This window comes from Stegodyphus dumicola, chromosome 12 (genome assembly GCF_044657685.1).
Source record: "Stegodyphus dumicola isolate Sdum_Otavi_A_Nest chromosome 12, ASM4465768v1".
In the NCBI taxonomy this organism is placed as follows: domain Eukaryota; kingdom Metazoa; phylum Arthropoda; class Arachnida; order Araneae; family Eresidae; genus Stegodyphus; species Stegodyphus dumicola.
The window spans coordinates 49,299,610-49,312,356 of NC_140779.1; the positions used below are offsets into that span (position 1 = coordinate 49,299,610).

The following is a 12,747-nucleotide window of genomic DNA, read 5'->3' on the forward strand; positions in this document are numbered from 1 at the left end:
GAAAAAAGTAAGTTTATAAAATATTTCAAAATATTTAGCAAATTCAGATTAAGATCTATTTCTGAAAATATGCAGACGCTTTTAATGTGAAGATGGTATATTAACGGAAACTGAACACTTTCTATACCTTCATGTTAACTTGGCGATTTTATTTTGGCATATTTGTACACCAGAAGTCGTCAGTTTTAGATAGTTATTCATTGCAAACCTTAATTGTATGCTCTCCTGGATACCTCCTTTGGTTAGGTTATTTGAATAGAGAAAGAACACAAGGGTTGTCTAAGATATTGGATGCCTTTATGGAGGGTTTTTAAGCTCAAGTGTCTCATAATATTTTCTATTTTTTTTTCAGTGTGTAACTAATTTGGTTTTCAGTATTTTAAAATGTACACTGGTGTGCAAAAATTAAGGACGAAGTCGAAAAATTAGCATATCAGCTGAACGAACGAAGAGGCAGAGCGGACAGGAAGACCAATCAGGAGATTAAGTAAGGTGATGTAGGGTAGCACATGCGCAGATATGCAGGTAGACGTAATGGGGGAGTGTCTGAGTAGTATAAAGCACGTTGTCGGGGTAAGATCAGTATTTCTGGCAAAGAGATTGCACGCCGTATAGTAGTTAAAATCATACCGAGTTGCTGCCTCAGCGTGAAATGGCGAATAATCAATCTGTTAGACGACATCTGGATGCTTTTACCCGAGGCTGAATCATTGGGAAGTTGGAGGAAGGCCGCAGTGTGCAAGTGGGGCTGCAGAGTTCGGAATTGCTCACAGCATCGTTTGACTTGAGACAATTTCAAACTACAGGAACAGCTATCCGGGGGTTTAGTAGTGGTCGTCCACGAGGAACCACACCCGCAGATGACCGGTATATTGCCTTACAGACCAGAAGAAACAGGCGGCAGACAGCGGGAGAAATCGCTAGACACACGACACAGGCGACTGGACGACCGATATCGCGTTTTACCGTGACCAGAAGACTGCACGGTGGTTTGCACGACGCCCTGTACGGTGTGTACCTCTAACGCCTGCCCATCGGAGAAGGCGTTCTCTGTGGTGCCGGGAACACCGGAATTGGAGAGACAATGAATGGGGACGAGTACTCTTTACAGATGAGAGCAGATTCAGTCTGAGTAGCGATTCTCATCGCATACTCATCTGGAGAGAGCGGGGAAGCCGCAATCATCCCTCGAACATCATTGACAGGAACAGGTATGGAGGTGGCGGTGTTCTCGTTTGGGGAGGCATCATGCTTGGTAATCGTACAGACCTTCACATCTTGGATGCAGGTTCAGTCAACGGGACCCGTTATTGTAACGAGATTCTTCTTCCACATGTGCGGCTTTTTAGAGGCGCTATGGGTCCACAGTTCCCTTTCATGCATGACAATGCACCTCGCACAGTAGCTGCCGAACAGCTCTTAGAGAGTGAGGATATTGAACGTATGGATTGGCCAGCACGATCTCCGGATCTCATTCCCATCGATCATGTATGGAATTTTCTAGGCAGACGCTTGGCAACTCGTACCTTACCACTAGTAACGATTCCGGAGCTTCGATTGGCGCTGCAAGACGAATGGGCCTCAACAACTCATTGACACCCTCATTCTCAGCATGGGCAGACGCTGTGAAACCTGCCTAGCAGTCAGGGGAGATCATATCCCCTATTAAAGACCGGATGTTTCTTGCTGGACACCCATCACAGGGATGTTTCCGCCTTCAGTCGCATTGCGCTCCATGGTACTTTTTCAATAAAGCTTCTTTTTATCCCTCTGATTTCTCTTTTAGTAAGTGTTGCTTACATTACTCATGTCGTTACATATTGGGGATATTACGGTGTTAAATGTGTTGATTTGGAAAGCTTTTATACAAAGTTATATTGAAAAAACCGTCTCGTCCTTAATTTTTGCACACCAGTGTATTTATTTATCGTTTCCATGATATAATAAAAGGAATTTGATATTGTTGACAATAACTGAACATCTTTAACATTTCACAATAATATTTGGTTGCAGCAGCTTTCTAACAAGTATGTTAATTTAAGGTAAAGCGTAAGCGGATTGTTTGCCTAAGGAAAGTAATGTAAAAGAACTGGCTTATAACTGGTGCAATACATAGGGAAAACGCCCAAGCAGTCAGCGCGCTTGCCGCAGTTGGAATCTGTCAAATTACCTGTCCGCATTGCTCTTATATACTCAATCATTGGGAATGAGAGTTTTATCAAAAGCGCAAATATAACAAAAAATCTAAAAGCTTTCAGATTTTATATTAAGGCCAACGTTTTGTGTGTTACCTTTATTTAGTAAATATCAGGTTCTTCGCACTTAAACCATAAAAGCCAATTCAACAGCAATATCACAAAATTTAAAAAGAGCATAACTTTAGAATTTCCGATACAGTTTCGCGCGCTGGAGATAATTTTCTTTCCCGTACAGTGTTGCCATTCCTTGCTTTGAAATCACTCAAAAATTCGTGAGTTTTACAAAGTATGAAATATGTAATAAAACAAATTTCCAGATGCCCATATTCGATTGGATGCTTAAATTATTCAAAATTTGATGTCACTGGGTACCTTTTTTCACAATGCGAGGAATATATATACATTCATGCAAGTTATTCATCATTTAATTTTCACTTCCTTATACGAAGTAAAGAGGAAGTATCGTAATCACGAACAATTTCAGGTATGATATGTCAACGAAAATATACATTTTGACCGCTATCGAAAGCAATATAACGATGTTTTTGCGTGACATCTGCACGTAAGGACAGATTAAAGGATGTGTTTTGAATCGGATGCACCAAAATTGTGTAAATATATGTATATATATATGATCTTAAATTCTCCAAGTTCGAAAACAAGTTATTGTAATACTTGGGCAGTAGCTGCAAAGTAAGATAATAATTTATTTACTAAAGAAATTTTGATTATATTATCTCCTAATATTAATTTTAGTAGAAGTATCTAATAAGAGTGAACCTATAGGTAGGAAGTTTAATTCCGAAAATTGTTTTAAGATAACTTGAATGTAAATTGTTAAAAATATTTTACGAGGCCTGAAGTAAATCATGAAATTTCAATTGGAAAAAGAAATTAAAAGCAAGCAATTACTGCTATTAAGCGAAAATTGGTTTGACTTTTCAATGGGAACAGACCAACTCCCGTCCAATGAACAATTAATCCACTGTTATTCGGCTCAGTGAGCTCAGTTATTAAGTTTATAAATAGTGCGTTTTTTGCTTTAAAAATGAATTTTATCTTCCAGTTAAGATTTTCCATGCCTTTAGTTAACCTGCATGCAATAATTGTGGATTAAAAGTTTTTTTAATTGTGGCTAAGCCTAATTTTTGATCACCATTGCAGACATATTTGTTTGCATTTGAAACTTTGCAAAATAGTGGATTTGTTGCCAGTCGACTAAGCTTCACAACAACAAATTAAAATCTTATTATTGCGAATTAGATTATGCTCAATTCATTCCGAAATCATCATTTAAGTTATCTTGTTTTTCAGCAGAAACTAATTTTAATGGTAAAATTTTTTAAATTGCTTTAACTGTACTTTGTGTTTTATGTTTTGTACATCTTTCAAATTTTAATAAAAATATTCTGAATTTTTATGCATATTTGCCTTGCCGCGAAATGAGAACTGAATTACTAGCACATGCGCATTACGTAAGAGGCGCCGATTAGTCGGTAAAAAACTCAAATTTCTTTTATACATTTAGATTTTATAGTATTTGAATAGAACATGTTGTAATTCTTCAGATGTAATTTTTGTGCACAGTTATAAAATGAATGAGATGTAATGTTGTTAAGCGAACCTACCGCCGAAGTGTCGCTATAGTAAATACACATAGTGAACTTTAAAGAGTGAATTTATTCTACAGTGGTTTATGCGCTATCGACGAAGTAGATTTAATTCAAAATACAATAACTGTTAATGCGTTTAAATGAAATGCAGGAAATTTGCGTATAATTTAATATTCGGTATAAGACGAAGTCATGTGGTATAAACATCAGATTATTTTAAATATAATGCAAGGCTCTAATATTTGGTGGTTAACGATTTGAAAAGTGAACCAACGTAAAATGCCAAAAAGAAATCAATAGCCTTTCTGGGCAAACTATACCTTTCGGCTAAAAAAAAAGCAGTAATTGTAGATTAAGGTTTATACCAATGAGCTTTTCGCAGACTTATTAGAATCCAAGGCCAAAAGTGATAAATTTGCAAGTTATATTTAGCAGAAGTGTCCTAGCTAGGCAATTTTGTCATTCGATTTAACTCTTAAAAAATCTGAAAAACTTAATAAAAATGCATACTCAATTATATGAAGCATTAAAAGGAAAAATTTACCGAAATTGAAACTTACTTTTGTCCAGTCAAACTTCAAATCTTCAATAGACATATTATCGTGGAAATTAACAAAAAAATCGACAGCTGAAAGATTCAAAGAATTAATTTTAAGTATGTATGTTCCATATTTTGTTCAAGCACTTCATTAATCATTTTAATATTAATGATTCTGGAAAACTAGCTACCACTTAAAAGTGCGAGTTTACACGCGGCTACAGGTCATGGTTGATTTGAGTTTTTGTTGTGCCATACAAAAGCTTGTTCATTTTCAAAACTTAGGGCTACAGGTCAAATTGTCATCCAGTTTTAAAAACAGCAGCCGTACGAGTTCTCGATACGTACCAAATTTTGATTATACTTATTTCCACAAATAAAATATGCACGATTTACCGTTTTCCGTTAATGAGTTTAAGCAACTCAGAAAAGTCAGTATTAGGCCGAATTTTGGAAAGCATGTAGCGAATCATTTATGTAGAGCTTCGTTAAACCTGTCTAGTTTCGGCTCTCATGGCTGACTAGCTTACAACTCAAAGGCAGTTTGTGGCGAAAATTTAAGCTACGAGGTACGAATTTACAAAATAATATTTATTAAAACTTCAGATTCTGTGGAAGCTACCAAGTAGACAGTTTTCTATGACGCAACAGGAATGAGTTTAGGTTTGAAGGTCTTTTGTTTCGGACAATATTAAAATTTATGCTTTCCAACCACACTACAGACAAATTTACATGTATAAATATTCCTAATCCCTTTCAAAGGATCGTTTAGATCGCACATTCAATGAACTTTACATCATATGACTTGACTGGCTAGTTTTTATAGATCTCGGTGTATAAACTATACTTTGGCTCCATTTTTGCCATTTGAAATTAAGGAAACATGTTTTCAAAATGTTCTGCTGGCTTAATTCCGTCTTACAAATAAAATTTGATGTTCCTTGCATCTAAATTTAGATTTATTGATTATGATAAAGCACATGAAGGATATTCATCTAAGAGAAATGCTTCACTGGACAACTTTCCAAGGAAACTAGCTACGTTACATATGGGGAAATATCCATGCAGCCTGCACGTTAACAGATTTTGAACCCAGGTCGAACTATTAGTATTCTACAACTTTACCGCTCGGTGACTGGTGGGCTGAACAATTAAAGCAGCAAGTATAGACAAAATCAGTTTTTTTTTCTAATTACACCCGTTTCCCAAGTGGCTTGAAAATTTTATATTACTGATTTAATACTCTATTTTCCTATAAATGTTGTTAATTTACATTTCAGGTTTACGAAGTAATTTTCGATGTTTTACAAATTATACCTATTTGAAATGAAGATTATCAATTCATTAAACACTTTCACATATTTTAAGAACAGTTCATCTTTCAATGCGATACAAAATTATGTAAACCGAGTTTTAAAAGGTTCGAAATACTCAAGCTTTCTGGATTTGATGCTTCATCGGCACTTACGTATTAACATAACTAACTTGGTCCTTCTTATAGAAGAAACAAGAATGTTACCTAAACACATTTTCTTTTAGACATTTATCTCGAAGATCAATCAATGGATCCAAGCCAGTTTTAATATCTTTAATTATGAAAATTTCATGGCGATCGCTACAATATTTGTGCGGATAAGGACAGGGGCGCTAGTCACCACATACGCATCATTGCACAAATGGGAATAATCTGTTTATATCACGTCAACAATAGCATATTTGCGAAAAGGCCGGATAGAATGATATCAAACCAGCAATTTTCCGACCTAGAATTCAGTTGCTTCACCAAATCTGTACTCTGAAATTTAAGTTTCTCTTTTTTTTAATGAAAACAGATCGCTGTATACATGGAGCAACGAAACGAATACCATGTACACTGATCTACTTTGGCTTAATGTTAGAATGGCACATCCTTCGATTTGTGCACATTAAACATGCATATTATATTCATTATATGTAGATTGTAACAGATGACACGAGTCATTCTTAAAACGTAGCATCAGCTGCAGGTTCCGTCATGCGAGATACGTCAAACTATAAACATTCCTTTTTTTTCAGGTCATGCGACAACGAAAGTTAGAACTTGGAACGCATCGCGCTAGCTATGTAGTTAGAAACTTAACTTTCTTTTTTAATACTTGGCAATTCATAAGAATATTGGTGTTAGTCATACTTAGTTGTTTTAATGAGTAGCCCTGAGATTCTTTTATGATTGACTAGAAAAATGTGTTATCAGATATATTAATTATTCTTCTCATGAAGCTTTAGGTATCTTTGGCTTTGCCACCAAATAATTACATTTCGCGCAATATTCACGTTTGGCACTAAGCAGTGCCCCATTAACGGAAAGGAACGAATAAATATTTACAAAAATTTACAATGTGTGCATAAATTATCGACTTACTAGGGTAAGGCAAGAGAGCTTTTATAAATCCTTGATATACCTGCGTGTAAACATCTTCTGGAGATTTAATACTGCAAAGGGAAGCAACTGTTATAATTCTGACAATGAGGTTTTTCAAAGATACTCGAAAAAAATGTCGGAGAAACTTACATATCATTACTGAGGCCACTAAAGTTTCGAATTCTCAAGTCGCAAATATAATCTACTCCCATGTGTCTCAGCAAATTTGCATCATTTTGCAGTGCTTTCAGGTACTTAAGACTCCTGAAAAAGAATTACGTGATCCATGAATTTATACTATTGAAAAGTTTATTACAAATGTATGAGCAATAATAAAATTGTTATACCAGTGATTTAAACTCAAATAGTTATCTAGTTAAGCAAGATACAATAATACGACGAACAAATATTAATTTAGAAGTCACAACAACGAAAATTCCAATTCATCTTTGCGTTTAAGGAAATTATGCTTTAGTTCTCGTTTCATCAACAGCTGGTGCCAGTAGCTTAACTCCCGTCCAATCTTTCTTAACTAATGACTATATCTTATTTCGTTCTTTTGCGCTTTTCCAGCTGAGGATGATGGTTCTGTTAAAACCATCAGAACTAGTTCTGTGAAAATTTGAATATAACGCTGATTTTTTTTTTTGTTTGACTTCCAAATTAAAGTCTAGTTTTCTACTCGGCCATTCGCATAATAAACACATGACTAGATATTAAATTCAGAGTCATATTGGATTCTTCCAAAATAAAAATTGGATTCTTCCGAAACAGATGGAGCCTTTCAAAAGCAGTCGTAACAAATTCACATCAGCAGTTAAGGGAAAAGAAATTACCTTTTGCTAGAAATTACATTTACATTTTAGCAGACATGAAAAAGCTGCACTGTGTTAAGAAAGCTATTAATGATTTGTTAGACAAAATATCACGAAACTAAATTTAAAAGAGTAATATTATTCTCTAGAAGCCCATTCATCCTAATAGCAAGGATGATAATTTTAAGTTCAAGTTTAACAATTGACTAAATGGTTTGTTTTATTTGATTATGACAAAGCACGCTAAAGCTATCTGCCTATGGTGAGGAATGCCTTTGTGGAGGAATTTCTAAGGGAGACTGTCTTGTATCCATAGTACCAGCTAAATTAAAAAGGGCCTTAGTTTCGAGGGAAAATAAAGAAGCCGTTATATCCTTCACCGATAAACATTTGAAATTTAACATTAAATAAAGTATTTGCTCTGTGAGGTATAATTAGGTTAGGAATGTTACCAAAAAGCTTACAGAATTCTGGATTATCAAAACAACTAGAATGTACCGAAATTTTAATCTGAATTTCGCTTCTTTTTTATGTGAAGAGATTTTCTTTTTTATGTGAAGAGATTTTCTTTTTTATGTGAAGAGATTTTCTTTTTTATGTGAAGAGATTTTCTTTTTTATGTGAAGAGATTTTCTTTTTTATGTGAAGAGATTTTCTTTTTTATGTGAAGAGATTTTCTTTTTTATGTGAAGAGATTTTCTTTTTTATGTGAAGAGATTTTCTTTTTTATGTGAAGAGATTTTCTTTTTTATGTGAAGAGATTTTCTTTTTTATGTGAAGAGATTTTCTTTTTTATGTGAAGAGATTTTCTTTTTTATGTGAAGAGATTTTCTTTTTTATGTGAAGAGATTTTCTTTTTTATGTGAAGAGATTTTCTTTTTTATGTGAAGAGATTTTCTTTTTTATGTGAAGAGATTTTCTTTTTTATGTGAAGAGATTTTCTTTTTTATGTGAAGAGATTTTCTTTTTTATGTGAAGAGATTTTCTTTTTTATGTGAAGAGATTTTCTTTTTTATGTGAAGAGATTTTCTTTTTTATGTGAAGAGATTTTCTTTTTTATGTGAAGAGATTTTCTTTTTTATGTGAAGAGATTTTCTTTTTTATGTGAAGAGATTTTCTTTTTTATGTGAAGAGATTTTCTTTTTTATGTGAAGAGATTTTCTTTTTTATGTGAAGAGATTTTCTTTTTTATGTGAAGAGATTTTCTTTTTTATGTGAAGAGATTTTCTTTTTTATGTGAAGAGATTTTCTTTTTTATGTGAAGAGATTTTCTTTTTTATGTGAAGAGATTGCAAGATGCGATTAGATACTTGCAGGAAATCACTCAGAATTGATTTCAGTTTATTAATTTACCGTTTCAGTATACTAGCGCTATTTGCAGAAAGGAAGATTTTACCTTTTTCTAAAGCCTTTTAAAGGTAACTGGCCACACATACCGTTGCGTGGTGTAAAAAACGAACGCCAATGCACTCCTTTCCCTGGATTTTGAAGTCCAATAAAATGATATTCAGCTGTCTTACCCGCAACGCCGTTTGTGAATCAACTATATTCTACTGCTTTCGTTTGGTTTATTCAACTAATAGAAGCACTCGCGGAAAGACCGCGAAGGAAACTTATGAAGTTTAACACTTTTCATAAAGTTCGTTCTTGCAAAGCGTCGAGGAAGACTGTCCAGCAAACTGTCTGGTATCCACGTTACAAATGGGAAAAACATGAAAACGCCGATGCAGCCAGTCCTTTCGCCTGGAATCAAATACATGTAGAAGTACCAATGTTCAGTTATTTTACTGATCGGACTGCTGGCAGTCTCATGTTCTAGTGAAATTCACTTGGGAACAAAATACAACTCGCGTCTTCAAATTCTGATATTAAAATTCTAAATTTTTAATTTAGTATTAGCAGGCATTCAACCGACTAATAATATTATGCTCATTATAAAATTTCTGATAAAAGTTCACTTACTCTAACAGATAGTTTGCAACGTCAATAGTCATGCCATAGGTCTCGATTTTCTGCCAACTGCAAAAAATAAACATTACCTTGATACAAGAAATTTACACTGTTCTAATAAAGCAAATTAGAAAAACAAATCTACATTGTGATTAGAACCGAAATTTTTGGAAAGGCTAAATTTTCCAATTAACGCTACCTATACTTTATTCACAGCACAGTTTCTGCGAAAGATACGTACAAGCAGTCAAAATATTGCATTTTTGCAAAATGTAACGACTTTCTGAAAATCAATGCACTGTATTTCTTTACACTGATAAATTCAAGTAAACACATTTCGCATTCATATAAAATAAAGGAAGTAAATAATTGTCACGAAAAATCTGCGCTCATTAGATTAAAACGTATTAAAATGTACAGGTTGTATTTACATATGGTCAAGCACGTATGTTTCTGTCTAAAAAGAACATGTCTTCATAGAACACTTTCTAAGACAAACTGCCTGGTATTCATGTTATATATACATGGGGAAACATGAAGACCTCTGGGCTCAAACTCTTAGTATTCAACGGTTTTAACCACTTCGCCAGTTACTGGGACCTAAATGTTTAGCAGTTAATAGTTTGTAGAATATTATTTTGGGTTATTCGCTTTTGAATTGAGCTTACTAGTTTTGCTTATTCTATTTTTTCTTTCGCAAATCTTTAATATTTTCTTTGCAATTCTATCATGTATTTGCTCTATGAGGCCAGCAAAGCCTACAAGTGCTCTATTGAATTCAAACGTAGCTACCAGCACGCGGGTGTTTTACCTCATTATATATTAGCCACAGGAGAATTACTTTAGCAGAGTGCTGAAGGTCGTTATAGTGTTAGTAATAATCTTGAATTCCCAAAATACTTTAAATTTCCAGTTAAAATGTTTAATTATTTCGTCATGGTTTATGGCATACCTCCTTGTTCGTATACAGAACATTACACGTATAGACGACGTCCTAATGAATCTTAACCACTGAAAGTTTGAATTCACCATGCAAAAATCCAAAAGAGATCAGTGTGCTTTAATATTTCCTTAGTGCTGAAAAGGATGTCAAGCAAATGAAGGATACATTGTGGGATGAAAATGCATGGCCAATAGAAGTTCATCCTCTCTTTGAAGTTGGTTCTGGCAACTATTGTTCTACGTAACGTGGACGGCAACAACAAATGAGTCTCCGAAACCGATTGATGGCAATTTCTGGCAGAAAACCTTGCGAGATTGTCTGCACCAAACAAAGGGTAAAATCAATGAATACAAAGTATGTTGCAACAACTGCTTTTATTAGATCATTACATTACCATTCATCGAGCAGTAAATCCAGAGGTAAATGATTATTCAGTTTGAGTTGATGTTAAAAGTTTCATATGGAAAATTACCATGCATTTTAAAAACAGTGATGGAACGGACAGCGTTTGCATCTCTGAGCGTCTAGATTACCGGAATAGTTACATCTTTGAATTTCTGAAGATGGCGATGAAACATCGAAAGCGACCAGGAGCGCAGCTTAACACTCCGCCTCTGAATATGAAGCAACATGTTACAATAATTGCTTCCTACAAAGATAAATGCATACAGAAACTCGCAAATTATCTCCAACGGAAAACTAAGTATATCTTACAATGCTCTACCTAAAAGCCATATGCTGGAACGATATACTTCTGAATTCTTTGGAATTTAAAAACACACTTTCAAGCATTGTCGCTTACGACATTTTCTATTAAATTTACAAATACAAGCCAAACATTTCCGTCACTGTGTGCGCAAAATTTCTACTCATTTTATTTGTGAAAATTTGTTAAGAGCAATGCATTTTAACTGAACTAATTAAGAAACATTAGGAAATTTAATATTTTCTTAGGATAAGTTAATATGCCAGTTTCCTAGGAAATCCGATGCATTTTTGAATGACATACTAAAACCTTATATGTTAATTTATTAGGAAGCTCTTTATTGCTAAGTGCATAAAAAGAGAAAAACGGCTCGTAATATCACCTATTAGACGAAATTCTCGAGAATTGCCTGTAGCTGTTCAATTAAAGAATTTGGGCTAAATCAGGGCATCGGTCATAATGGTGGTCGGTGTAACTGGGAATTTTGAATTGTGCCCTTGTAACCAGAGAAACTGATCTTAAGCATACAATTAGTTTACGAATTACAGCTTTTAATTAAGGGAAGTTGTATAAGCTTTATTTCACACGTTTCATTCGATTATTAAAATATTACTTCAATATTCATTTTTATTCCACATATAATCTAGCATTTGATATTTTTACAGAACAAGAATATAGTTTATACAGAGGAATATTTTCATCGAAACATACTGGAAATATCTTAGAGGTAGAGCTTCCCTAAAATGCAATTTAGATGCGTTTTACGTCCACATGCAGTTTCAAATACTTAAAAGCTTTTACAGTTAATACCATTTCATTATTCTTCTGGGATATACAGCTGTTAAAAACTTAAAATAGCGTATTGAAACGATTATACTTACCTTTCTGCATCTTGTCCCGCCTCTGAACGCCATAATGAAGCTGCATTTTCATGACATGCTGAAGAACGGCAAATATACTGAAATTGGAGAGAAACAATTAGTTGATTGCTTCAAAGCACACAAAGGCTGTAACACTCACGGAAAAATAAATCTTCCCTGAAAGAGTTTCGAATCAGGATGTTGAACCATGAAAGCACAGTAAATTCTTAAATTAACGCCTTTTTACAAATTTACCGTCTTTATTGCCTCTTTACAAAATTTTAAATGATATTAAAATGTTTATGCCTTCAAAAAAAATTCTTAGAAATAACATTTGTTAACATCTTTTATTTATGTATATTGTATGTTGTCGCCAATAAAATCTGCTTGGCGAGATTTGCACCGGTGAAATGGAAAAGTACCGTTTATTTTTTCTTACATTCCATTCAGTGATATTTGTACTTCTACATTTCGATAGTCAAAAAATTTTCACAATCAACTATTAAGTTTTTAAAGTCTAAATATACGTTAATATTCTCACGAAATTTTATTAGTTTGGAATGAATCAGGTACTTAAAATAAAGGTCATTTAAGTACAAATTTTCTGCCGAAAACCATCAGCATTTTCTAGAATATGAATTCTATAAATCGTAAAAGTTTGTGTGAATAAGATCTCCATTCAGAAAATTAATATTCATCAATAATTTTTACAATAACCTGCGT

The 12,747-nt window shown here is 33.9% G+C and overlaps 1 protein-coding gene across 1 annotated transcript in view; it reads right to left on the reverse strand.

Moving 5' to 3' along the window:
* Window positions 1–12,747, reverse strand: part of LOC118184427 (phosphatidylinositol-3,5-bisphosphate 3-phosphatase MTMR14-like) — a 52,589-nt gene that overhangs the window by 32,807 nt on the left and 7,035 nt on the right. The window contains exons 5-9 of the mRNA XM_085827715.1: window positions 12,046–12,122; window positions 9,528–9,584; window positions 6,901–7,014; window positions 6,751–6,821; window positions 4,372–4,439 (exon numbers count right to left, since the gene is read on the reverse strand). Coding sequence (XP_085683841.1) covers window positions 4,372–4,439; window positions 6,751–6,821; window positions 6,901–7,014; window positions 9,528–9,584; window positions 12,046–12,122 — 387 coding nt within the window. The remainder of the gene's footprint in view (window positions 1–4,371; window positions 4,440–6,750; window positions 6,822–6,900; window positions 7,015–9,527; window positions 9,585–12,045; window positions 12,123–12,747) is intronic.